The sequence below is a fragment of the Molothrus ater genome, chromosome 6, assembly GCF_012460135.2.
Source record: "Molothrus ater isolate BHLD 08-10-18 breed brown headed cowbird chromosome 6, BPBGC_Mater_1.1, whole genome shotgun sequence".
Lineage (NCBI taxonomy): Eukaryota > Metazoa > Chordata > Aves > Passeriformes > Icteridae > Molothrus > Molothrus ater.
The window spans coordinates 58,260,145-58,287,741 of NC_050483.2; the positions used below are offsets into that span (position 1 = coordinate 58,260,145).

General features: G+C 48.6%; 1 protein-coding gene across 4 annotated transcripts in view; it reads left to right on the top strand.

Annotated features, from left to right (window-relative positions):
* The first annotated feature begins 2,101 nt into the window (after positions 1–2,101).
* ARMH4 (armadillo like helical domain containing 4) overlaps positions 2,102–27,597 on the top strand; it is a 65,104-nt gene continuing 39,608 nt past the window's right edge. For 2 of the 4 annotated variants that reach the window (XM_036384163.2, XM_036384164.2), the window contains exons 1-5: positions 3,172–3,207; positions 7,946–9,311; positions 10,145–10,348; positions 11,995–12,189; positions 24,595–24,849. In XM_036384163.2, the coding sequence (XP_036240056.1) occupies positions 3,187–3,207; positions 7,946–9,311; positions 10,145–10,348; positions 11,995–12,189; positions 24,595–24,849 (2,041 nt within the window). In that variant the 5' untranslated portion in view covers positions 3,172–3,186. Of the gene's footprint in view, positions 2,184–2,795; positions 2,815–3,171; positions 3,208–7,945; positions 9,312–10,144; positions 10,349–11,994; positions 12,190–24,594; positions 24,850–27,597 lie in introns of those variants that run through there. The other 2 variants (XM_036384165.2, XM_054515175.1) reach the window with 2 other exon arrangements.

Consider the following 27,597-nt stretch of genomic DNA (forward strand, 5'->3'; position numbering starts at 1 on the left):
CACAGAGTGGTTTGTGTTGGAAGGAACCTTAAAAGTCCTCTAGTTCCAACCTCCTGCCATGGGCAGGGACACCTTCCACTGGAAGATCCCTTGTTCTGAATCCCAGGCCAGCTCTCAGGGGGGAATTGTGCAGCTGCTGAAGCCCAGCCCTTGGACTCATCCCTGGGCTCTGATTTCTGCTGGAGTGGTCCCTGTTTTCCTGCCCCTTTCCCCACACATGAATGACTGAACAGCTTGGGAATCAATCCCAGAGCCACCACAAGGTGCAGTGCTGCTCTTGAGAATTGATTTTGGTCTCCTGGAAAATCTGGCTGCACCTTTATCTTGGGAGGTGGCACCTCCTGCATGGCTGAGCCACCTCCTCTTCTCAGCCAGAGCCCCTGGCCAAAATGAATTGGCCAAGACAGAAGTTGAACCTGTGAAGAGTTTTGAGTCCCTAATCTGGCAGTTAATGGTGTTTAAAGTACATGAAAAATGCAGCTCTTACCTCTTCCTTCCCTCACACCCTATCCCCCCTAGAGGAGAGAGGAAACATCCTTTCTTTTCACATATTTCTGTTTTATTTATGAAGATGCCACAGCACTAGAAATATTGATTAATGAATAATTGCCTCGGATTTTACACTTCAGAGAGGCAAAGCCAAAAGGGGCTTTCCCCGTTGTTTAAATGACCATTTCCTCCCCCAAGCCTAATTCTGAAGTTCTTTCTGATGCCTTTTGTCACTGGCTGTCTTTATTGCTGACACAGGCGCTTTGACACTTTATTTTCAACTCATGCAGGGGTTAGCAATATTTCCCTGAAAAAAAAAACTGCCCTAACTTGCAACAATTCTGTCTTTTGAAAGTTTTAATATTGGATGTACAGTGCTACAACCAAATGAATTGGGTTGGATCCAGTTTGGTTGGAATCCAGTAGCAAACACACTGTTTCTCTAAAATCAAACAGGTAAAACTTTGGGATGTGTTTAGAGACACTAATATGAATGCTATTACCAGTAGCACAGTGAACAGAAAAAAATAATGAACAATTTGTTGATAAGGAATATCTCATTTTCTTCCACCAGTTCTGTTGTTTATTTAAAGAGCTGAATTACCTGTTACAGCAGATTACATCTGCCTTTGTGTAGGAAAAAAAAAAAGTTTATTTTGTAGTTTGCTATCCTACCTGGAAAATTCCCTGATCTCCTTCATGTAGTAGAGCATGTTCATTAGGAAGTCAAAATTTTAACTCACCTGTCCCACACCTTCCCTCTAGTCCTTCTTAGCAATTCCACCCCCCAAAATCCCCCCACCCCAATCACTGTCGCCTGGGAGAGATCATTATTTGTGGTCTCTCCTCACCTGTCCCTGCCCAGCTCAAACTCCTTGCACCTGCTGCAGCCCTGCCTGACAGGGTGTATAAAACCCTCTGTGTGCAGCAGGGAGCCCATGCTGCCCCTGGCACTGGGCTTGGGGGAGCAAGAGGAAGCTGAGCCGCTTTCATCTTTGGGGTTTGGAGTCAAGGTAAGGGCTTCTGAGTTGCTCTTTGGTAAAGCGAATTGATGTGTGAGCCAGGACCTGATGGTCTAAAGGTTTTCTTCTTTTGTTAGTTATGGGGGTTTTATTAGGAAAAAATAGGTGGGAGGAGAAAAACACAAGTAAAGCTGTTTGCCCTTTTCTGTACTGGCCAAATAGGTGCTTAAAACAAAGCACCAAAAAAGGGACGTTGTCTAAAGCTCTTCTAATTCAGATGTTGCCATTTAAGAAGTGGTTCCCCGTTGCAGAGGGTGCATTAGGGGAAGGTGACCTCTGCAGCTGAAAACACTGGAGGACAATCTGTAATAGATGGGAAAGCACTCAAGGGTGCCTTAGGCCTTGTTTTTACAGCTCCTTGTGAGCAAAGAGCGGCATCTCCTCGGGTCAGGCGCCGAGGCAGAGTTGGCTGCGTGGACCCAGCGCTTTGGATGCTCCAACTCCCCTTTGCAGAAGCAGCAAACGCCAGAGGCGGCTGCGGGCGGCCCCTCCCGGGGGCTGCGGGTGCCGGGGAGCACGAAGCCCACCGGAGGCAGGCGGGGGCCGGCGGTCGGCGGAGCGGGCCGGCCCCCGACACCGCCCGCCGGTGGGCGGCCCGCTCCGCTCCGCCCGTGCGGCCGCGGGGCTGGGGGAGCGCGGCGCCGAGCACCGGGCGGCGGCGGCGGGAGCCAGGTGAGGCCGGGACACGCACACGCACACAGCCGGCATCGCACCCCCGAGCCGCGTTCACCCCGGGGTTACGCGTTTGCAATCGATTCGTGGCTTTTTCCAGCGATGCTCGGCTGCCCGCGGGGCAGCGCATCCTCGGCGCGGCTCTTTGTTCCCGGCCGGTCCCTGCAGCCCCGGGGGATGGGGAAGGGGCAGCGGGGAGAGCGGGCGGTGCTGTCCTGCCGGGATGGGGGTCCCGGTGGGATCCCTCGGGAAGTCTTTGGGGGCCGGGGTGTGTTTGTCGCGGGGGTGGTTTGGGGGTGACCGCCGCTGTCCCTCTGTCCTGCTGCGGGCCTGGGCAGGAGGAGCCCCGGGCGGGTGCTCGCACTTGATGCCCTGCCCGGTGGGGAGAGAATGCAGTTCTGGGCTGTAAAGTCACCTGTAAATATGACTAAGGAGGACATAAGGGGAGATGGAGCTGTGCCCGGCAAGCGGGCGTGCTGGATGTAATCAAGCCTTGAGCAGCCCTAATCCCCTTCTCTGGACCCCAAGCCAGCAGGGCCGGACAAGGTGCATTTAATGTGCTCTTAAACCTTCACCTACAGGGACTCGCGATCCTCCAGCATCTCCTGTGTGGTGTTCCTGTCAGCCTTAGGTGAGGCGCTGAAATTGCGGAGCGTTTCTTGCTGGTTGGAATCAGAGTGCTGTCCCTGCGCTCCCAGGCAGGCTGGGGAGCGGCGTTTCTGTCCTTCTGCTGCTTGGAAACTGCTGCACCCTTTGGCCTCATTCTTCAGCACCCCCTCCTCCCTGGCTTAATCCCTCAGGAATTCGGTAGACCTTAGACTTTTGTGGTGCCGGGGAGCTGGCACGGGTCAGAAGCCACGGAGAACTATGCAGCTTTTGCTGGCAAATCCAAGCAGGGATTTCCATAGGTGGTCCGTGTGCCGTTCCGAACAAAGCTTGGTGGCTGGGGGAATAATGCCTAAAACATGTCATGTCTCTGGCTCCTCAAAGAACTCCAGCTGGAATGCCGAGGCTGGAAGTGGAGGTGATGTATTATGTATTAAGGTGCCTCACTGGGACTGGTGGGAAGCTGGCCATACAGAATATTAATACCTCATTTGTTTGCTTTTAAGGATGCATCCTCAAGGGTAGGCGAGGATGTGCCCCTCTGTTGTGTGCTTGTCTCGACGTAATTTTTCTCACCTGACTTTGTGCTGCTGGCTGGGGTAGAGTTGTGTCACTGCTGGGATTTCACTGAGCTGGTCGAGGTCTGCTTACCTGAAGTGTGTGCTGGAAGGGCATCAGCCCCCCCAGTTCACTCGGTTGAACTGGGCAAGGACATAAAGCGAGACGAGACGATGGCATTTTCCTCGGCTCGTGCACAAAAGTAGGAGTTGGAGCTCTGCAGTGTATTATCTGCTGCCTTTTGTATTCAGCGCAAGTAATGAGGCTTGGATGGCATACATTAGCACCCTGTAACAGAGCACTTGACGGCTGGCAGTTGTTTGACTTGTATGTTTTGGCTAAATCTTCACATTAAAAGATTTGCTGCTTTTTTTTGTCCGGTTCCCTTACGAGTTGTCAGTGAATTTCAATTCTCAGTGAATTTCGGAGCTGAGCACACCCAGGACTGCTCAGGCAGCCCGGGCTGGCACCACGCTTGTGCTTGGAGGTGTGAGGAGCTCTTTTCAAAGGCAAGGCAGATTTGGCTGGGGCTGACCTGTTCGTCTGCTGCTCTCTGCTTTATGATGCATGCAGAGTGTCCTCCCTGTGTCAGAGGGATTGTTAGAGCAGAGTTATTAATCCAAGGGAGTTTAAAACTTGGTGCTTGTTTTTTCCGTGCTGTTTCAACAATTTGGGTATAAACATAGCCATAACTTGTCAAAGACAGAAAATAACAGCTAATTTTTTTTTTGGGGGGGGGAGGAAGGCGGGAAGGGAGTTGTTTTCTCTAAGCGAGCTGGCTGGGTGAAGCTCTTAAAAAGCTCTCAGAGGGAGTAGCTGCACACAGCTGGGGCAGAGGGGGAGCTTAATCCTTTGCAGCATGTCTCCACAAACCACTGGTCCATGCAAGGAACAGCTATTGAAGGAGACACATCTGCTCTGCTCTGTGCTGCTCCCCTGCAAGCCTGCCCTGCTGGAGTGGCCGTAACAGGCTGGGGCTCCTTCTGAGCTGGCTTTTGTTGGGCCCCCCAAGAGCTGATCTCAAAGAAGCCTCCAGAATTCAGAGGGGTTAATGGTTTAATAACTACTGCGAGTGCTAATTGTATGGAGCAGGCAAGCAGCCTGGCTCAGAAAGATCCAAAGGAGTCTGAGGCTGCCTCAGCTGGTGACCAATTTATATTTATTGTCCCTCGGCTTCCTGACTTCCCCACTGAGGTAGATGGTTCTTATTCTTGTGGGTAGCTCCTGGAGATGTCCAGTTTTGGCCTGTTTTCAGCCTAGCAGTTCTTTGTGTGTGTGGGTTTTTTTTTTCCCCAGTCTCCCAGGTGTTAAAAGTTATTATTTTCCATGCTGAAGATAAAGCTCCCTGGCTGCCTGCAGTCGCGCTGCCTTTGCGGCTGGAGGAACTGCATCTCCTGGGATTTGTTGTTATTGAGTGCAGGGGAAGTAGCTGGCACTGTCTCCTGCCCTCAGTGTGTGCTTCCTATTGGAAGCAAGGATTAGTTTTTCCACTGAGAGCTTGGCCAGCGCTTGGCAGCTGCCTCCAGGGCTTCAGCTCTGAGGATGCCAGGTGAAACGTGGGGACGAGGAGTTCCTGCGGTATGAAATATTGAGTTACTGCCTTCGAGCTGCTCACAGGAGAGCTCAGCCTTACTACAGAGGAGTGCTTGGGCAGGGCAGGGTGCTCCAGCCTGGCTATAAAAATAGCCAGATGGGAGGGTCGATGTGACTCGGTGCAGCTTTGCTCTGCAGCCAGGTACCTGCGGCTTCTGCATTCAGGGGGAGTGCTTCAGCAAGGTGTCAAACTCTGCTTAAGGAGATAGCCAGGTCACTGCTGTTCATACACTCTCTAATCCAGCCTCTTCCTAAAGCTAAGTAGCTCTTAAGCCCTGACTAATCTTCTTTGAAGTGTGAACCTGTGCCATTATCCTGCAGCAAGCTCTGGGCCACTATCTCCGGCTTTCACTGAGTGTGAAGGTCTAGGTTAGCTTACATCTGCCTGTTGTGGATTTCCTGAGCGAATAACTCTCCAGTATGATTTTTTTTGCCATATAGAAATGTAGGGTTATTACCAGCAGGGCTTTTCAGATTGGTAGAAACAATATGAAGCTGCCCTGAAGGAACCCAAGGAACTCTTTCATCAGGCTGGTATTGAGTGCCTGTGTTATCTACCCCCCAGAAGGAGGAAAGGTTCCAGTAAATATGGAGTAACCTTGTTGGGAGATGAGCATTTTGGTTCTTCTGCTAACCACAGCCTGAATATTGTGGGCCATTGGCGAGCCTTGAGCTAGAAAGCTACAAAATATCTGTACAGATGTGTATATACATATGTATAATGTATATGACTGCAAGAGAAGTGCTTTTCAAGTGCAGCTGGAGTTCTGTTTGTGTTTAAGCACTGCTGAAAGCATTTGTGCCACCTAAATGCTCCTGACTTCTTCATAAGCTGTACTTAAAGCTAAACTATCTTTTAAGTAGTGAAAACCCAACTTCTTGATGTTTCAATATGCCTGCTCTTAACAGGCACTTGCTGAAGGGGTGTTGAGGTGAACGTGATTTATATTCATCTGCACGGTGAGGCAGATGCATGTGGTTAGGCACTAACAATTTAACTTGCATAATACATTCTTAGTGCTTTTTAATTACAAAAGTGCATCAAGAATTGGCCTGGGAAAAGAGCTAAATATTGTCAGTTTTCAGCTATTTTTTTAGGGAGGGGATATAGAAAATGGATGGGTAGCCACCCATCCTTCAGAGATAGAAGATGCTAAAAATAAAGTGGAAGGTGTCTAGGTTGGTGAGCTTTTTGGTGGCTTCTGCTTGTCCCTGAGCACCTGGTGTATGTGTGTGGCCTGTGATGGGGAATTATTCCAGCAGCTCAAACTGCTGGGATGAGGCTTCAGGGAGCATGGAAAAAGTGACTCAGTGTGCCCTGAAGGCTCAGCCAGATGCTGGAGCCTGCAGTGGTTAATTCTGAGCTGTGTTGCTGCACTCTGTGGGTACAAATGCAAGTGATACTTCTGGATGTGCGGTCTGGGTGGGGAAATGAGGAGTGTGGATAAATTTAGGGATTTATCCTGGTGCCCATGAGCAGTGGCACTGCACAGGGTGACCATTGCTGCTCTTTGGAAGACTGAGGCATGGTTCTGACAGCCCCAACCTCTTTCCTTATTGATATTTGTTATTCCTGCAGCCCAAAGGGAAGAACAGTTCACTTGGGAATGGTAAAATCTCACCTCATCCCACCCCCTGCCATGGCAGGGACACCTTCCACTATCCCAGGCTGCTCCAAGCCCCATCCCACCTGGCCTTGGACACTTCCAGGGATCCAGGGGCAGCCAGAGCTTCTGTGGGCACCCTGTGCCAGGGCCTCATCACCCTCAGTCAATAATTTATTCCTAATATCTAATCTAAACCTAGGTGAAAAGCTATTCCTCCTTGCTCTGTCTGTCTATGCCCTTGTCCAAAGTCTCTCTCCAGCTCTCTTGGAACTACTTTAGGCACTGGAGGATGCTCCAGTGTGTCCCTGGAGCCTTCTCTTCTCCACCTTCCAACTCTTTCAGCCTGTAACAGAGGTGCTCCAGCCCTGTGATCTACTTGGTGGCTCTTCTTTGGATTTATCCGAACTCTTTCTCATGTTGGGGGCCCCAGAACTGGAGGAACACGTGAGAGAAAGAACTTGAAGCTGCTGATGGCTGGAGACCCTTGCAGTAGGGCTTGTCTGTGCCCCTGAGCAGCTGCCAGGTCTGCTGTGACAGAGGGATGTTTGTGGTGTCGTGGCACTGGTGTGAGCTCTGACTGAGGCCTTGGGGTGGGATGGTCCTCGCTCTGGAGTGGCCAGGGCTGAGGCACGTGCCCAGGGGAGGTGGCTGGGAGCTGGAGCTGTGTGCCTGGAGGCAGCAGAGCTTGCCAAGGGCAGGCTGTCAGCTGGCTGCATCCCTGCTGGCCTCCAGGTTCAGTGCTCTCTTGGAAACCCTCGGTGGCTCTGGACATGAGACGTTCTGGAAGTGCCTCCGTGGTGCAGTGCAGCACGGGCACTGTGCTGATGCTGCAGTGCTGCTCTCTGGCCTGGAGCTTCCTCGGTGGGGCCAAGGAGCTCAGCCAGGACATGGTGCAGCCCTGAAGCCTCCTGGTGTGGCTCTGGGGCTGTGTTGTCCCCCACAGACCCATCTTGTTCTCTGTGTGGGTTCCTTGGTCTCCTCCTGTGCCAATGCACAGAACAGGGCTGGCCAGGACAAACCTGAGACCTCATGGTCCTGACAAGTATCATTTTTGGACTTGGTTCAGGACCCACAGGTTGATCCACACCATTGCTTGCAGGTCTGATGCCTGCTGGGTGGATCATTGCACTCTGTTACTAGGGAGGGGCTGGGCAGGGTCTTGGGGCTTCAGATCCTTGGAGCTCCCAGGTCCTGACCTTCAGATCAACTTGGTTTTTGTCTGGCCTCTTCAGGTAGGGTAGGCTGAGAAGAGTAAAACAGATGGGGGAATTCATTGCTTGGAATGTGTAGTGGGGGTCTGCTCACAACTGGTCATAGTCTTGGTCTCCCATTATTTAAGGCCCTGGGTCTGTGGTTGGTTATGGGTTGTGTAATCTTGGTTCCTTTTCCCCCTTCTAGGTCTCTGGATTTGTCAGCCTCGCAGGCTTCTGGACACATCTCCTCTCAGCCATGAGGAGATCAAAAGGATTTAATATCTGTGTGCTCACCTGCAGCATCCTGCTCTTGTCCTCCAGCCTGCTGTGCCTGGCTCAGCCTCTGGAGGAGGAGGAGGATGTCACCAAGGTCCAGCATGGCCCCTGGGCAGGGAATGGGCTGGAAGATGAAAGGACAGCCATGGTGGACTTGAAAAACAATCTGGGCCCTTCTGAGCAGACAGTCTCTGAAGAGCCCTGTGCAGTGTCAGCACAGCCTTCTGGGACACCCTTGGGTGAAGCTTTCACTGCAGAAGGAGAAGCCCTCCCTGCCAGCCCGAGCCGTGTTGTGCCCAGCCTGGGGGCTCACCCCTCTGCTGGGGCACTGCCTGCTGGCCATGAGGAGGAGCTGGCTCCCACTGAGCCTCAGCTGCACGAGGATGAAGCACTCAGGGCCATGCTGACCACAGCTGTGACCACGCTGAGCCCTCCAGTCCAGGAGGAGTCTGGTGGCCCCGTTGGTGAGGCCACAACCGAGGGTGGTGTGGCAGCGGAGCCCAGCTCTGCTGGCCCCTCAGCAAACCCCCTTTCTGGGACCACTGAGGAGGAGGAGGAGGAAGCAGAGAGCAGCTCACGCCTCTCAGCTGTGCCCCAGCCCACACTGAGCCCCAGCTCTCCCAGCTGGGAAGCAGCAAGTGACCTCCCTGTCATCCCGAGTCCCCAGGCCGCAGGTGTGACCTCTGGGCTGGGAGTGCTGAGAGCCCGCACAGGGAGCCCCCTGAAATCCCTGGCTCCACCAACATCTGTGGCTGCCAAACCTCCCCTTGTGGCAACTGAGGCCTTCCTGGAGCCAGAAGCTGGGACAGGTGTCACACAACAGGAGCTGCCCACTACGGCTGGCACTGTCACCATCCCCCCTATGGACACTGTGCCACCTGACTGGGATGACACCAAGCTGGGGGACGTCAGTCAAGGGGGAAGCACATCTCATGAGGAGCTGGGGACAACAGAGCCATCCCAGACCAGCCAGGAAGGTGTGGGGGAGGAAGAGGATGCCACAAGAGCAGTGCCCTCCCCAGTGTCCCCTCCAGCAGCGCCTGAGCTTGCCAAGGAGAGCAACTGCACAGTGCCAGTGCAAGGGGAGGAGCTGCCAGCAACTTCCCCAGGCAGCAGCTCTGCTTCCCACCCTGGGAACCTGTCAGAGGCAGGCACAGCTGATCTTGGCTCCCTGGGAAACAGAAGTGCAGTCACAGCAGAGGAGGAGAAGAGCGTCCCTCGGTCACAGCCAGAGGCTGCTGTGGTGACAGATACCCAGCCTGAGCTCTCTCCTACTCTGGAGAGTTCATGGAAAGGTAAAACTTGCTTGTTACAGACACTTGCCTCTCATTTCTGGGATTTAAAGTGAGCTGTGCCAGCAGCCTGCGCCACTGGTGTCTTAAATGCCTTTACAAGGGTGCTCAGAGAGCTGCTGGCCCTTGTGACAGAAACTCCTGGGCTGTCTCCTCGCCCCATGGCGAAGCTGTGGCTGCCCAGTGCTTGTCCCCACCCTTACCTGCAGGCAGAACTCCTCCTGGACAGCCTGAGGGTGTCACCTTGCCCTGCACATGCCTCCAGAGATGGCACCTTCAGTCTCATGACAGTATTCCTACTTGGGGTTTAAAATATAAAGGAAATGCTAAAAAAGAAAAGGCAGGTCAGGTGTTGGGCATGTTTCTAGGTTGATGAGACTTTCTAATTGCTGGGCATCTTTATTCTTCCCTCTTTGGCTGCAGATGTAAAAGGATGATTTCCCTTCACTGCATCCAAAAGACCTAATTTTTGCTGTAAAAGAAAGGAAGCTAATTGCAGGCTGGTGCTGCAACCTGACTGATTAATTTCTAGATTAATTTTTAAGCACTTGACTTGTCAGCAGGCTGCCTCTCTGCTGTTTCCCAGATGTTGGGGAAACAACACTGTCTATTAAGATTTCTGCCACAAAAATCGACCTGAGGCTGATTTTTGTGACACAAGTCTTAATAGCTGAGGCTTCAGTGGGAGCTGGACACTGAAGGCTGGCCCTGCTGCTGGCCCTGTGCTCTGGAATTGTTAATTCCTGGAGTTCTATTCCTTTCCTATTGCTTCAGATGTGTGCTCTGCTGCTGTCAGCTGTCCTGTGAGCCTGCCCTGACACGTGTTCTTGCTGTAGGTGCTGCTGAGGAGGTGACAACAGCTGCCCAGGAGGCTGCTGCTGCTGTGCCAGAGGTGCCTGGTGCCACCCAGGGAGCAGGGGCTGCCAGCTTCCCTCAGGAGAACAGTGGGGAGGACACCCAGATGCTGACAGCTCCCAGTGCCACCCAGGTGCTGCTGGCAACAGGTGCTTCCTCCACAGGGAGCCCTGTGGATGCAGAAGGTAGGATTCTCCTTCAAGGACACAAGATGGGATGGTGCCTCTGGAACCAGTGTCACCCTCCAATCTCAATGCAATATCCTTATTTAAGTGACTTTTTTTTTGCTAAACTTCTGCCCTCTGCCTCTAAACCTGGGCTGCCACTGCTTTCTGCCCATGCCATGAGATCCACCACACTGGGATTTGCTAGCATATGGATTTTTTTTTTTTTGCCCCAAATAAGTGGAGTAGAGTTTAAAAAAAATTCCCCAAACCAAACAAGCCCCCTGTCTGTCCTTGCTAGCAAGCTGCCTTTAGCTTTAGACACTTGAGCAATTTTTTTATTTATGGAGGGAGAGTTCCTAATTCTGGAACCCGAGGCAGTCACAGATTGCTGATGCTCAGTCCAGAGGATGAAAATGTTTCATCAGGGTTCCATGGGAGCCAGTGGTGGGGGAAAGACCCCCTCCTTCAGGAGCCTGGCAAGCCCTTGGGTGTGGAAGCCTGCAGTGATATTCACTGAGAAATGGGAGGTTGTTCTCAGGCTGCTGTGGCTCATACAGAAATGCAGTAAGCAGTCATGTTCCTGGAGCTGCTGCCTGCTGGTTTGGTGTCACCTTGGCCGGTGCATGTTGGAGCCTGTCTTCCTGACAGGAGTGTAGCAAGGGCTCCCTCAGCACGAGGCTGGCTTTCAGCTGGAGTGTGTTTCTGTAGTAGAGGGGACCATTGTAATGAAAATGCTGCTGGGCAGATTTTCTGGCAATTCTTATGTTGCAGGGCATCAAAAGAAGAGAAGCTGTTTGCATTGTATCTCTGAATTTAGGGGCTGTTTGCATTGTATCTCTGAATTTAGGGGCTGTTTGCATTGTATCTCTGAATTTAGGGTCTGTTTGTAAGGGGGAGAAGGTTCTTCTGGCAGATTCCACCAATTGAATTTGTTTCTGGGATTTAATTATAAATTCAACCAACTTTTATCTTTGTAATGAGCTGTTAGATCTGTCACTTGGCTCACTTCTCAACTGGTGGCTTGGTGCTCTGATCTTGCAAGGGTGTGGTGATGAGTAGTCCTTAAAGCAATGGAATTAAAACATTTAGGGGTTCCCCCCTCATTAAGGGGAACCTCCTTTGCTGGCTGCCCTTGAGGAGAAAGTTTCACTACAGCAGAGTCACTTCTCAAAGGAAACAAAATTTGGTAACTTCTTTTGAGCTAAATTTTCATTAAGGGGTTTCTTGGGTTTTTATAAAATCTTGTTATACTGAATGGTTGCTGTGGTATTTTCAGGGTGGCAGAAAGGAAATGATGAATCTGATTCCATGTTCTTAGAAGGCTAAGTTCTTATTTTATGGTATTATATTCTATTAAAGAATGCTATACTAAAATATACTAAAGAATAGAGAAAGGATACAGACAGAAGATTTAACAAGATACTAATGAAAAACCTGTGAATCTCTCCAGAGTCCTGACACAGCTGGATTGTGATTGTTTATACAAAATGTGAATTATTTTGATTTAATGGCCAATCTCCAGCCACATTCCAAAGCAGCAAAACACAGGAGAAGCAGATGAGATAATATTGTTTTCCTTTTTCTCTGAGGCTTCTCAGCTTCCCAGGAGAAGGGATTTTTCAGAAAATGTGACAGTGACAGTTGCTCTTTCCTGTCTCCTGTAGATCTCACAGATGGGATCCTGGTCACCAGTGAGAAAGCTGTCCCAGCCCCTGGTGGGATGTCTTCTACCCCAGCTGGACAGACAGAGGAGCCAGCCAGCAGAACTGTGGTCCTGGTGACTCCAGCATCAGTGGCCTCCTCTGCCAGGAGGACCAGCACAGCTGGCACCTACGGGCTGGACCGCCTGGAGTCTGAAGGTACCCGGGGGCAGGGGGCCTCCTGTGGGGTGCCAGCCCTGCCCTGACAGCCCCCAGTCTGTCTGTCTGCCTGTGTGCACATCTCACTGTTCCCAATAAAGGTGTTGGACAGCCTGTGCTCTCTCAGGAGGCACAGGAAGCAAGCAGTGAGCAGTGTCCTGGAGGATGCCTGGAATTCCAGTGGCTCTGGTGGATGGGGGTGGGTTTTCTCCTGGCTGGGGAGCAGCAGTGGTGTTGCTGCTGCAGCAGGGTCTGGCTCTGCACACCTGTAATGCACCCACCAAAGGGGTGCTGAGGCAAAGCACATCCTGCCCTGGAGCTGGGCTGCAGCTCTGATCTGCCCTCTGTTCACCTCACCCACGATTTTCCTGCAGAGAACTGTTCCTTGCTTCTTTTCCTACTTGAACTCCTCTCTGCTTGCTCATCCATCCAGTTCTGTGCTCCAGTCTCTGGGCTGATACCACCTGGCAGGAATTAATCTTTCTGCCTGTTTTTGCTCCCCTTCCTTTATCTTGACCTTCTCTTGCCTTAGTGTTTTACTGCAAAGGTTGGCAGCTCTCCAGGGGTGGCACTGCCAGATGGTATTTCTCCTCTGAGTAGAGGTGGGGTGCTCCAGACAACAGCTCATCAGCATCTTTTCTCTGCAGGAAGCAATAACTCTCTCTCTCCTGTGGAGTTTAGAGGGCAGCAGAAGCTGGGAGTCTTCCCCACTGCATGTTCCTGGCTTGCTGCTGGCTTTGAAGCCTTCCCTGAGCTCTCTGGGGCTCCAACTGCAGCATTTTGCCCTTGCCAGGATGAATTTTGGATGTCTCTGGCAAGGCAGGGATGTGTTGCTGGTGGGAGAGTGGCAGCAGGGGAGGGAAAGGTTGTGTGTGTAGGGAAAACCTGATCCTTCAGGCTGGGAAATGAGGTCTCTGCTTAGCAAGAGCAGTGTGATTCAGGAGGCTAAAGTGTTTTATAGCCCTCTGGGATCTCCTTTAGAAGCCTGGGTTTCTGCATGGAAAGATAAGAGGGATTTCAGTTTCAGCTGAGCATTGGTCTCTCTCAATTTAATGAGACCTTCTGCACAGGCATTACAAAAAAAAATCTTTCTGCTCCAGTACAGGACTGATGCAACTTTCTTGGATTCCCTCTGCACTCTGCTTTCTCTGCTCCAGGCTCCTCTAAAGGCAGATATGGGCTGTAGCTGAAGACTTAAGTGGAATTCTGGGTTTCTTGGCTCTGTTCTCCAAGGGCCATAGGGTTCTTTGTGCTGTGTGCATTTGACAACTGGCACAGCTCTTGTGGTCTAAATCTCTTCTGCTCAGCTCAGACCTCTGTGCAGGGAGCCAGAAGGTTCCCTGGTGCTGGGGAAGATGAATCCACATCTTGTAAAATGGGACAATTACAATTATCATTTGGGGCAAGGCTTTCTGCCTGGGGATGGTGCTGGCCCAGTTAAGCACAAAGGAACATTTTTGAGCTACAACTCTGCTCTCTCAACAATTTTTTTTGCTTAAAGGCAGTTGGGGGGCATCACATCCTCATGATGGAGTGGCATTTGGAAGCTTAGCTCCTAAAATTACAGTTCCTGCTGTTTACTCTCAGAATATCTTGATGCTGCTAGATCCAAGATGTTTGGGGGTGCTTTCCTTTAAAGCTACATGGAGCTCCAGCCCAGGACACTCAGGTTTCTGGGGGATGCTGTTGCAGGCACATGATTGAGTGCCTAATGAGGGCTCTTGGCCCTTTGGGGAGAGGCTCACTGTTGGAAGAAGTGCAAGGAGCTGAGTGAGCTCTGCTGCCTTCAGTGGGGTCCTGCTGACTTGCCTCACTGAAGGCCTGGCTCATCATTAAATACAAACCCCTGCTGCTCAGCTCCCTCTGTTTCTTGGGGACCATCTGTGCCAAACTGCCTGTGGTTAATTGCATCTGTGTATTCACCTGCCTGGCTTGGATGCAAAAGTGTTTTAAAAATCAAATTGCACAGGCAAAATGAAAATATGTCTAGAGGAGCTTATCCTCCACTCTGGTGGACTCTGGAGGGATGAGCTGGGTAACAAATTTCCTCCTGCCTTGGCTCCTTGGTGAGCTTGGTTCTACTTTGCCCTTCCTAGTCAGAGAAATCCTGTAAAGGGATTATAGGATATGGGGACAGGACACAGCAGAGGATAAGCTTGTCTGGGGGAATTGATTGTGTTTTGTCTCTGTGCCTAGAGTTTGTATGTCTCTCTAGCAAGCTGAGCACTGCAGCTTTCTCTGTAGGACTTCTGGGTACAAAGAGCTACTGGTGTTGAGTTTGTGAGGTCTGCAGGACAAGGTGAAGAGATGAGAATCTGACTCCATGTTCTCAGAAGGCTGATTTATTATTTTATGATATTGTATTATATTAAAGAATGCTATCCTAAAACTATGCTAAAGAAAAAGATACAGACAAGAAGGCTTAACGAGAATGAGAATGAAAACTTGTGACTGACTCCTCAGTCTGACACAGCTGCTGGTGATTGGTCATTAAGTAAAAACAATTCACATGGAACCAATCAAACAATGACCAGTGGGTAAACAATCTCCAGACCACAGTCCAAAGCAGCAAACACAGGAGAAGCAATCAGATAATTATTGTTTTCATTCTTTTCTGAGGCTTCCCAGGAGAGAAATCTGGCAAAGGGATTTTTCAGAAAATATGACAGTGACACTACTGGCTCAGCTGGCTTAGGACCACTATGGGAGCCTCCCAACACACTTCAAAAAGTGACTTTTTGGAAAGAAACCAGCTTGCTGTTCAGCTTGGGTCCTGTGCTGTAACATCTGCCATGGTGTTGGCAGAGGTGGCTGCACATCCCCAGCATGGCAGCCTTTGGCAGGTGGGACTTTCTGAGGTGGCAGGACACGTGCCATGCTCCATCTTCTGCAGAATCTGTGCAGTTTCCAGCTGCAACCTCCTGATAGAGCTCACCAGGCTCTGGTGCTGTCACTGTGGGTGAGGCTGAGTCTGTATCTGGCCCTGCAGACTCAAGATTTGGTTCTCTTGAGTGTCACCCCCCTGCCTGGATAGCAGAGAATTGTGGCACCACAGAGTGGGCTGGGATGGAAGTGACCTCAAAGACCTTCTCATTCCAACCCCCTGCCATGGCAGGGACACCTTCCACTACCCCAGGCTGCTCCAAGCCCTGTCCAACCTGGTCTTGGGCACTGCCAGGGGCAGCCACAGCTCCTCTGGGCACCTGTGCCAGGATCTCACACCCTCCCAGGGAACAATTCCCTCTGATCCCTTGCTGGGAGTGAGCTGCTCACACAGCTCAGGGGTCAGGAGAGCTGCAGGAGGCTGTGGAGGGTGCTCAGAGCTCTGATTGAAGCAGGAGCTGCTGTGCCTGTTGTGTAGTGGCAGGAGAGCCAACAGCTCTGAAAATGGCAACTTAAAATCAGTTGCTCCAGAGGAGGAGGCTTTAACCAAGTAGCTCTTGAGTGTGGAGTGTTCCCAATTAATTAGGATGGCTCTCAGCTGGCAGAATTTGGAGTTTCATGTGCATTTGCAGCCTGCTGTGAGCTATTTTGTGTACCACAGAACAGCTTAGGTTGGGCAAAATCTTCAGGACTGAGTCCAACTTTTGACCAAACACCTCTGTGTCAACCAGACCACATCCAGTCTTTTCTTAAACACCTCCAGCCATGGTGACTCCACCACTTGCCCTGGGCAGCCCCTTCCAATGTTTAATCACCTTTACTGTGAAGAAATTCCTCCTGAATACTTCAGAACTTGTTGCCATTTACATCAATTTATAAAGGATGCTTCAACTCCTCATTTTTCTTTTGATCTGTGGCACAGTACAAGGAACCTTCTCTTTTTTTTTTTTCTTTTTTGGCATGTGAAGGGTATTCTTCCCAGAAATTAGGGCTCTGAAGGGGATTTTTATTTGAACCTTGACTGGATGGATTAAGATCTGCCTCATTAAATCTCTACAACCCTGTTAAAAATTTAAATTAGGATGCAGAGGTGTAAATAAAACAGGCACTTAACCCAGCATGGTTAACTAGCCTGATATTATAGTTCCTCACCAGCTCTTTGGCTATCAATTAAATTGGCAAGGAGCAGAAGGCTTAAAGCACGTGCAGAATGAATTATTAAATGGTTTTGGTACACACTTCCCTCTTGCATCTTGTTTATTGCTCCCACTGAAATGGGAACTGCTCTCTGTTGACCTCTATCTTCTTCACAGCAGGTGCTGGCTCATCCCTCCTTTTCCTCTGTAGCAAAAAATGGTGAAAAAAGTGACTATTTTTTGTATCAAACTCAACTTTTTTCTTTCCTCCTCTCTCTTCTGGAAGTGTTTGATACAGACATGCACAGTTTTACAGTACAGCCTCAGCCTCACTCTGCTCATGGGCAAGAATTCCTTCCTAATCTCCAATCTAACCCTGCCCTCTGTCAGCTTGGAGCCATCCCTCTTGTCCTGTCATGCACTGGTCCACATTCCTCTCCAGCTCTCTGGGACCCCTTTTAGGCACTGGAAGTGTCCCTGAGGTCTTCCTGGAGCTTCTCTTCTCCATGCTCTCTGTTCCTTGTGATGTTCTGCTACTCTTCTGCCTCCAGCAGGTATTTTTTAGTCTGACCCACCTTGATCCTGTTCTGACCAAGCTTTATTTGAATTTTGAACTGTATTAGATGTTTCTAATACAGTTTTAGATGTTTAGATTTGTCCCCAAAAAAATGAGAGTTCACTTAAATATCACTTCAATGTTGTAGCTTTCCCATGCTTATCTCCAAGCTTGGACAAAAATAACAGATAAACCCCCCCAGCTGCTATTGTTGCATTGTAATTGGGCTGTGTGAGTGAGAGTTTTTAATGAGTTTCTGTTTGTTTTAATCTGAGGATTAAGCAGTTTGCCCTCCTGGCCCAAGGGAGGTGGGTGTAGATAAGCAGGAACATTTTCTGCTAGAGCTGCTCATGCCTGGGGTTCCTCAGCAGCTGGGACAATGTTGCTCATGGGGCTTTTGGGGAGCTTTTGGGATGCTGCAGGAAGGGGACCAGGATGGGGAAGGAGCAGGAGATTAGACTACAAATGAGCTGAGTGGACTCAGTCCTGTTCCCTTTGTTCCCTTTGGCTCCTCTTATTCCTCACAGGATCTGAGTTAACACCTGGGGTCTGTAGCCCATAATAACAGACCTGCTCCCCAGTATGCATCATCTGTGATGGTCCAGGCTGGGTTTGTCTAGAAAATAAACCTGAAATTAAATGTTTTCTTAACTCTTGGCTTGTTGGTTGTTCTGTTCCCAGGCAGTGGGGTTGAATTGAATGCTTCTGGAAGAAAACACCAACAGCTTTTTCCAATGAAAATGGAATTTCTGTCTCTGCTGGTGTTTTTTGTGGTTGGGGTTTTTTTTTGGTTGTTTGGGGCCTTTTTTGTGGTTTAGAAAAAAAAGTCCTATGCCCACAGCCCTTTTCCTGGGGAAGACTTTTGTTAAGAGATGTTGTAAACTCTTTATCTGCCTTCATCTGTCTTGTTCTGTCCTGTCCACTCACAGGTCGTGGTCATTAAATCTGCACTGATTTGACTGCCCCTCACTTGATAAATCACCACTTTCTTGTCTTTATTTCTGTACTGATTGGTCCAACACCTGTACAGCCAGGGGCAGAGGAGCTGTTCTGCAGCAAGCCAGGGAGTGAAATGGTTCTAGCCCATGCAGTGTGTTCTGCAGCACTTTGGGTGTGGTTTTTTCCCCTTTAAAATAGTTTTGTGTTGCTAAACTGAGTCTCTAGCCTGGCTCAGTGTGAGAGCAATTTTGGGGTGAATGCTGCTGGAGATACAGTTTGTTTTTGTTTTAGGAGGAAATCCTTGAATTTGGATAAGAGAAAACAACCTTAAGTTCCACCAAGGAAGATTTAGGTTGGGTATTAGGGCAAAATCTAATCAGAGAATGGGTGGTGGTGGAGTCACCAGCCCTGGAGGGATCTAAGAGATGTGTGGATGTGGCACTTGGGGACATGGGTTAGGGTGGCCTTGGCAGTGCTGGGAGAGTGTTGGGCTCAATGATTTGAGAGCTTTTCCACCCTCAATGATTCTGTGATGTGTAAATCTCTTCTGTGGGAAGGGTTATGTCCTCCTGCTGTGTGTAGGGTCTGACCCACCAGGTTTCCTCCCAACATCCTTTCCCTGTCTCTGTTCAATTGCCCAGATGAAACTTCCCAAAAGATTGATTTTTCCAGAGCACAGACAGCACCACATCCTGCAAATCCCTTGGATGGCTTTGCAGTGCAGGTGACTGGGCTTGCAGAACCCATCCCAGGGGGGTTTTACTCTGATTTTTGGCAGAGTTTCTGTGCCTGGGTTGTTGCCCCACCATTGTCGCAGACATCTTTTTGTGAAAATCCTTTTCTAGGGATTTTTTCTTCCTGAGAAGCTGAGAGGCCTCAGGAACAAAATGTAACCAATGGTTATCTGCTGCTGTGGATGCAACAGGTGCATCTGGGGTTGGTCTCATGTGGTTGTTTCTAATTAATGCCAATCACAGTCCAGCTGGCTCGGACAGAGAGCCTGAGGCAGCTGCCTTAGTTATCATTCTTGTCTTCTCTATTCTTAGCTTAGCCAGCCTTCTGAGATGAAACTTTTCCTTCTGTTCTTTTTAGTATAGTTTTAGTGTAATGTATATCATAAAATAATAGATCAAGCCTTCTGAAACATGGAGTCAACATTCTCCTCTCCTCCCTCACCTGAAAACCCCTGTGAGCACTGTCACACACCATGGCCCAGCACAGGAGCACTGCTTGGTGAGATCCTCTCCACCTTCCCAGCAGCTCTGTCCTTCCAGGCTGGCAAAGGCTCCTGGCAGCATTTTGGGGCTGTTGGATGGTGACATTGACTGATCACATGCAGGAAACACATTAATAATAAAAGATTTGTCCTAGAAAGGCCTCCCTGCCTTGACAATCAGCTGGGATCACAAAACCAGTGCAGAAAGTGAAGCTCAGTGGGAGAAAAACACTTGGCAGAGGCTCCTTAGTGCCTCTCCCTTCTGCTCTGGCAAGAGGTGGGAGCCACAGACCTCCCCGTCCCTGATCCTGTTATTTACACAGCATTATTTACATATTTACATGGTGGTATTATCACACAGGGGTCACCCTGCAGCACTGAACACCACATAAAAACACAGCTTAAACTGGCAAGGATCGCTGCAATCCTCTGTGGTACCATTTAGACATCTTCATCCCCTGAGTTTGATGTGGAAGAGGCTGGGCAGGGAAAGGACAGGGCAAATGACAGCTCCAGGTTTTGTCCTGCAGCTTCTTTCCTTTTTAGTTTTGGGTTTTGGTGGGTTTTTTGGTTGGTTGATTGGTTTTTGTTTGTTTTTTTTTGTTTGTTTGGGTTTTTCTTTTTAAAAAGCCAAAAAACCCCATAAAATAAAATATTTTTAATAACAAATAAAATAATTTAAAATTATAATTAATTTATTAAATATATAATAGATAATGTTACATAATTCAATACTATAATTAGATATTATATAAATTATATAGTTATATTTTATAATTTAATACTATAATATTATATATAATATAGTATCAAATTTAATTAAATAAATTAAATAATTTTAATTAAATAAATAAAAACCATTTTTATTTTTTAAAATTTATTTGTGGTTTTTTTGTAAATTTCTTTGGGGTTTTGGTGGGGTTTGTTTGGGTTTTTTTTGGTTTTTTTGTGTGTTTTTTTTGTTGTTGTTGTTTTTTTGTTTGTTTGGGGTTTTGGTTTCTTTTTTTTTTTTTTTGTTTCTTGGGTTTTTTATTGCACTTGGAATTCACTTTGTCCCTCTGAGTGAATCTGTCACCTTCCACTGGGAGCCTCTGGCTGCTCAGGGCACAGCCAGATCTTTCTGCTGCTGTGTGTTCAGCCTGACAGAATGATGCTTTCCTGGCTCTCCTGAGCAATCCAAGTGTTTGCAAACATTAATGGAAAATACCTAAATATAGAAACATCATTCTTCAGTGAAGGTTTCTTCAGCTGAAACCTGCTGTAGCTCCATTGCCTTCAGCAAGGTTATGAGCACAAGTGGCTTCAGCTCCAGCTTCTTCCAAGCCATCACAACCCCAAAAAATTGATTTTTGAGGCTTTTACCTGCTGGATGCTGCTGCTTTGCTTCAGATTCCACAAATTGTGGGTTCCTGCTGGGTCAGGGAAATGCCTCACAAGGGTGTGAGGGGGTCTCAGCTCTGCCTAAGCCACAGAAATCATTGTGGTGAAAAAGCAAATCCCATCCTCTGGATCTCACCTGTGTCACTACTGGATCTAGTCAGAGTCCCTTGATAAAGCCCAGTGGTGGCTGTTTCTATAAATAAAGCTGGAAATCCTCCAAAAAACTCTGCTTAAAATGTGTTATTTTATCTCAGACTTCTTTCCTTGGGGCTCCCCTACAGCTTCCCCAGGCCACACATGACAGGACAAGGAGAAAGAGCCTCAGGCTGCACCAGGGGAGGTTTAGGTTGGATGTTAGGGAAAATGTCCTTAATAAAAGGATGGTCAGGCATTGTGCCAGGCTGCCCAGTCCCCATCCCTGGAGAGGTTTAAAAGATGTGTGGATGTGGCACTTGGGGCTTAGTACAGGATTAACAGTTGGACTCTAATCTCAGAGGGCTTTTCAAACCTAAACCATTCCATGTCACACAAAAATAGTTCACATGGAGCTGCAAATGCACATGAAACTCTGGATTCCTTCTGCATCTGCTGGGCTTTGCACTTTCCCTCCTTCCTGCATTCAGTCTTTCCCAACAGTTTTCTTTCAATCTGCTGCTGAGGCCCTTTGAAGGCCAAAAGGTGCCAGTATAGGAGGGAAAATGTGACTTTTGTAGAAGTGTGAGGCACAAACCTCCAGCCTGAGCTTTGGCTGTGTGCTGCTCATCTCCATTTCCCACCTTATGGGAGTGCCCAGCCTTCTGCACAGTTGTGCCTCCTCTGCTGAAATCTCAATTTTGGGACGTTGTGGGGTTTTTGTTTTTTTTTTTTGGAAGTGCAGCTTCCTCCTTGTGACCACCAAGTGGTGCTCTGCACTGCACCTTGCAGCAAGGCAAGCTGTTGGCATTTCAGGATGGGGCTTAAAAAGCTGATTTCAGATGCAGGAATGAGGCAGAGAGGAGAAGGGAGCAAGCTCAGAGCCTTTTCCTTCCCCCTTTGCAGGGGCTGTGCTGCAAGGATCTCATTATTCACAGCTCTCTGCTGTGCCTGCCTGCTGACTGATGAAGCTTGGTGATCATCAGATGTGATAAGTGGTCTCAGAACTTTCAATTTGGGTGTTCAGCTTGGCTGCCAGCAGCCTTTGGAGACAGGGAGATGGCTATCTGTGGCTTCAGCACTCCATCCTGGCAGGTGTGTGTCACTTGGATTGCTAAAAATCACAAGAAGCTTCTCAAACCCTTGTCCCAGAGCAGTTTTTCAGAGATAAAAATCCAATGCCTGTTCTCTCTTGGCTGCTTTTCCCACCCAGTCTAGGGAAAAGCTCTGTTCATGTTCCTCTTTGGTGTTCTGGTTGTTCAGAGTCTCTGCTGGTGAGTTTTGGAATTGGGCAGCATTTTGGGTGGTTTTTTCCCCTTTAAGATAGTCTGTGTTGCTAAACTGAGTCTCTAGCCTGGCTCAGTGTGAGAGCAATTTTGAGGTCAATGCTGCTGGAGATTGTTTTTGTTTTAGGAGGAAATCCTTGAAACTGGATAAGAGAAAACAACCTGAGTTCCATCAAGGAAAATTTAGATTGGGTATTCTAAAATCCTTGTCCCAGAGCAGTTTTTCAGAGATGAAAATCCAATGCCTGTTCTCTCTTGGCTGCTTTTCCCATCCAGTCTAGGGAAAAGCTCTGTTCATGTTCCTCTTTGGTGTTCTGGCTGTTCAGAGTCTCTGCTGGTGAGTTTTGGGATTGTGCAGCATTTTGGGTGTTTTTTTCCCCCTGTAAAATAGTTTTGTGTTGCTAAACTGAGTCTCTAGCCTGGCTCAGTGTGAGAGCAATTTTGGGTGAATGCTGCTGAGATAGAGTTTGTTTTTGTTTTAGGAGGAAATCTTTGAATTTGGATAAGAGAAAACAACCTTAAGTTCCACCAGGGAAGATTGAGATTGGGTATTCTAAAACCCTTGTCCCAAAACAGTTTTTCAGAGGTAAAAATCCAATTCCTGTTCTCTCCTGGCTGCTTTTCCCACCCAGTCTAGGGCAAAGCTCTGTTCATGTTCCTTTTCTCTGGTTTTCTGGCTGTTCAGAGTCTCTGCTGGTGAGTTTTGGGATTGTTGATAGCTGTGTTGCTCTCAGCAGAGGGAAAAGACCTACATTCACTTGTCTTTGCAGTGAGCACTCTCCAGGTGCCACTCTCAGCTTCACAGCTGTGTGTTTTGTATGAAAACATGCATTTTGACAGAGAAAATTCTGATTTGATTCTGAATGCTGGGCACATTATAATACAGAAACTGCCTCTAAAGTGCAGTGGGGATTTAAGGGGTTAGCTGCATCCCTGGGAGCTCCATTAGATGCTCTGTGTGGTAGGAATGATCTTTCCAGGCACCAAAAGTCAGGCTCTAGCAGGGTGATGCAGCTAAATCCCAGCAGCAGCTCATTTGTATGGAATGCAGGAGCAGGACTAAAAGGCAGCACTGGGATTGTCTTGTCTGGTGAGCTGAGGAAAACATGCAGTGGTTGGGAGCAAATCCTTGAATTCCAGGGCAGGGAGATGCCATGGCACAGCACAGTGGATCAGTGGGTTTGTAACAGGCACTGATTTCTCATATTCCCATCTCATGTGATATCCCAAATTTTGGAAGCCGTTTAATCCAGGCTGGATTGCCACCAACCTATAGGAGGTACAACTACAGCAGAAATATTTGGGTAACAAATACAACAAATAAAGGATTTGGTTAACAAAGGGTGGTTTGTTAGTTTTTAATGCCTGGATGCAGGGTGACTACACCAGGAGGGAATTTTTCTACAGGGCTGAGCAGAGTTGGTGTAAATTAGATAAAAGTGCATAAATACTGTGTTTCAATTCTCAGCCTTGGAAAAGGAACTGTGAGAAATTCAAAGCATGCCATTGTTCCAGATATTATCTCTCCCTGGTGGGTGGCTCCATCAGCAGCTATTAAATAGCTCCAATGCAAATTCTGGCATAGGATGTCCCTGAGACTTTAATAACTATGACTTGGGGAAAAAAAATACTGTGGGAAGGCTGGCTCTGTATTTGCCCTGCTCTAGACTTCCTTCAGCATCTGCAGCCAGTTGTGGCTGGAAATAGGAAAAACTAGGAAAAAACCCTTTGGTTTGATCCAGTACAGTGTTTCCTGTGTTGCCATTTTAGATCCTAGTGATGAAATATGGCTTAAATATTTATTTTTTCCTGTGTTAACAGTTTGTGAATAAATGGGTATCTGCTGTAGCAGAGAATTCATGGAATCACAGAATGGTTTTGGTTGAAAGGGACCTTAAAGATCATCTTGTTTCAATCCCCCCCTTCCATGGGCAGGGAGACCTTGCACTGAATTCACAGGAATTTCATCAAAGTCTCATTGATCAGCTCTCCTGTGAAGTGTTGGCTATGCTGCCTTATTTCCAACTCTTTCCAAAGCCAGGTGGGATCAGGCTTGGAGCAACCTGGTCCTGAAAGCAGTGGGAAAGACTCAGTTAGAGTTAAACATAGAACCAACTCATTGCTGCCTCCAAGACTGGAGATCAGGGGAAGAGCTCTCCCTGGAGCTGTGATGGGTTAAGCAGGGAGCTCTGTAGTTACAGAAACCCAGGTGTTGTACACGTGCACAGCCTTGTTTGCACCCTGCTGCTAGGAAGCAAAAAGTTACTGCATTTCCCACTAATTTGAGAGTCTGAGACGACATCTCCTTGTTCCCCAGCGAGTTCCACTGGTGATGAGCTCCTCCAGATGAAGCCCTGTGGGTGTTTTCCTGCCAGAGAACAGGACAGGTTCCTGCAGCTGCTCTGCTCTGGAGGAGCTCAGCCTGGTGCTCACCTGAGAGATCTGTGAACCTTCTGCTTCCCACTCCCAAAGGAACTGTTGTTCAGCTCAGAAATAAAATGATCGAGCACAAGATTTCATTTAAAGCTTTGAACATCAATGTCAAGGAATCAAAACAATTCTGTTTCAAGATTCTGTTTCTCCAGGGTAAAAATTATTTCTGGGTTTGGACTCTTGCACGTTGTGGTGCTGAATCAAAGGGAGATGCTGTGGGGCTAAAGTTTCCCCCATGTTAAGATGTGAAATCATCTCCTGTGTTTCCAACACGTGAATTACAACTTCAATTTAAACTGCAATTGCATAAACTCTTAACCATGAGGAGAATGTATAGTACCAGCTGCTCCCACTGTAGTGTGTCTGCTGACTCAAGTTTGCTCTCCTGTGTTGAGGTCTAGTTAAATATGTTCCCTGACATTTCTTTTCTGTCTCTCTGGCCAGAGGGTGAGGAAGAGGAAGAGGATGAAGAGGAGGAGGAGGAAGAAGAAGAGGAGGAAGAGGAAGACGAGGAGGACAAAGACCTAGACCTGATGGATGAAAGCATGGAGGGTGACACGGATCTGCCTGGCTTCACACTGCCAGGAGAGACCTCCCAGGAGCCCCTGGCTGGCCTGGAAAACCCTGTGGCCCAGCTGGCTGGGGTGTCCTACCAGGTTCCTGACACCATTGAGTGGGAGCAGCAGAACCAGGGTCTGGGTAAGAGAAAAGCCCCTTCCTTCTTCCTCTCCCCTTCACCTCTCCTGCTCTTCACTCTGCACCAGGCACTCCCTCATGCCAGCCATGGGTTGGCTCTCAAGCTAAACACAGAGCAGGTTCATTCCTGAGGAATCCCAGTTCACCAGTGACAACTGGTGACACTGGGATGTGTCCCAGGCAGCGTGACCTGACTTGTCATTTTGGGGAAAAGATGGATATTCCAATGCTGCTCGTTGATTCCCAGATGTTAGTGTTGTCTTGCTCCAAGGTTGGACAAAAAAAAACAACTTCTCAGGTGAGATTCCTGGGCAAATTTCAGTTCCCTTTGCCCAAGATGGGTTGGTACAGGGATATTTGTCCTTTGGGGACAAAGGAGTTGGGTATTTGCTCATCATCCTCTTTGCTACTTCAGAACATTTGTCTGAGTTTCACTTTTCTGACATTTTAAGAGGCCCATTTATGATCCAGCCTTGGGAAGCTGTGCTGGCAGTGTGAAGACAAACCTGCAAAGCCTCTGTAAAGCTTTACAAAATTTATTCCTGCTGTACATGCAGGCCCTGTGTTTAATGACTGTCCTTATTCCACCTAGGAGTCAGTGTTTGTATGTGTGAAGTCCTTGTGATGCAGGTCAGAGCTGCTGTGGGACAAAGGAGATCTGAGAAAGGAGCTTGTCCAGCCTGGCAAAAGCTCTGGAATAATTTCCCAGCATACTCAATTCCCAAGCCAAGCCCTGTCAAACACAGTGGGACCATTTCAGGTGAATTTGTGGGAGCTGAACCACATCTAGACAGACGGTCTTTGTGTGTGACTATTGGAGTTAGCTGCTCTTAGAAGCCCATCAAATAAAAAAAAAAAAAAATCCAAGTCTTTTATATATTGTCCATCATATATACCCATGTGATTTCTATCACTTCCCCTGAAAGCATAATTCTGATTTTACCTCTGTGATGCTGTTTCCAGCCTGATTTAGTGATCTTGGCTTCCTTAATTGAATCAAAGATTGTCTTTCAGGATCTGTGTGGGAGGTTTGATTTCCAGACCTCTGTGGGAGGGTTGGCCTTTGAAGGAGAGACTGAGTTTGCAGCAGGACTGATCCCTCCCTGTCACACTAAATCCTGCTTGAAAAGCACTCTGTTGGGTGCTGGCTGTGTCAGGGCTGTCTCACATGTCCTGCTGTCCCCCCAGGAGTTGTGTGAGGGGAATAATTTGTGTCCTTAAGGGTTTCTGGTTGCCTTTGGCAAGCTGGGTGAAAGAGGTGTGTGTGGTGCTGTTGTATGTGACAATGTTTGCCATCAGCTTTGGGGTTACAGAGGAGGTTCTGTGCCAGACACAGCTCATGGTTTGTGTCTGGACTGGAGTCACAGCTGCATTTCCAGCTGCTGGAGGAAGAGGCTCAGGGCAGGAGCTGCAGGTCTGGTACAGCAGGCAGGGGAGAAAGCAGTGACCAGGGGCTGGTGCTGTTCCTCTGACCCCTGAAAGGGCTTCTTTGCAGAAGTTTGAGACAAGGAATAAACAGACTAGATGGTAAAAGGCAGGATTCTCCCCCCCAGCTTATGTTTTATTGACTTCCATGCACATTGGAGGAGGCCCTGTGCAGTGTGAGCTGGGTCAGCATCACAGTGATGGCTCTGAGCACCTGGAGCACTGGGCAGATGAGGATTTTGGTCTTCCCTGCAAGTCACCAGATCCAAGTGGCTGGGATTGCCTTTTGTTTTTAGGCTGCTGCAGCCAGTACAACACCCATGAGGGAGAGGATGAGGCTGTGGCTGAACTGAGTTCATTTTTAGGACTTAGGTGGGGCTTTTGTGCAGTGCTGTGCTGGCAAAAAGAGAGGGGACACAGTGGGATCAGCCTCTCTGCTGGTGGCTCACCCCTCTGACTCCAGCAGGCAGACACTTGTGTAAAAAGCCTTTTAATTCTTTTCCTGTCCAGGTGACCTCAGTGGCTCTGTGACACTGCTCCTTCCCCACCTGCAGGTGTGCTGCTGCTCAGCAGTGCTCCTAAGAAAAGGGAAATTATTTATGTTTTATAGGCACAAAGAAAATGGAGCTAGATGAGGAGATTGGAGCTGAATGATCTTTAAGATCCCTTCCAACCCAAGCCATGCATGATTCTGTGATTCTGTGAAAACCAAGGGCTTGCATGAGCTCACACTGATAACCTAAATCCATGGAAGGAGCTGAAGCCAGGGCGTGAGAGCTGATTTCCTGGGAGTGAGGGAGGAATGGCAGCTGCTTCTGCAGGGGTGTAGCCCTTCCCCTCTCCAGCTTGTGCCAGGTGAGGATTTCTGCCCTGGTTCCCAGCTCTGGACTCATGGCACACATCAGGCTGCCTCTGTGTCCATACCTGCTCCTGGCTATGGGTTTCTTGATGGAGGGGGTTTGGGAGAACAGGAAAGGTGGGGAAAAGCACAAAGTGGGTGGTTAAGAACAGAAGAAATCCCCCCCCAAAACCTGTCAGGAAGCTGGAGGAGCTGCTCCATTGTTCTGCTGCAGCACCTGGAGACACCAGACTCTCTGGAAAAGACTTATTAAGCTTTAGGTCTGCTGGCTGGGCTATTTTTTCTTTGAAAACCTTTTTCTCCAGGTGACTTTCATCTTTGAAGATCCAGTTCTTTTATTTTGGGGACTGCTTTGTAACTGCTGGACATCCCCAGAAGAGCTCACTGTGTCTCTTCCTTCCCTAGATAGCACTGGGATGTGAAGAATTTCCCTTATTGTGTAAATTAAGCAGGGTTTGGAAGGGGAA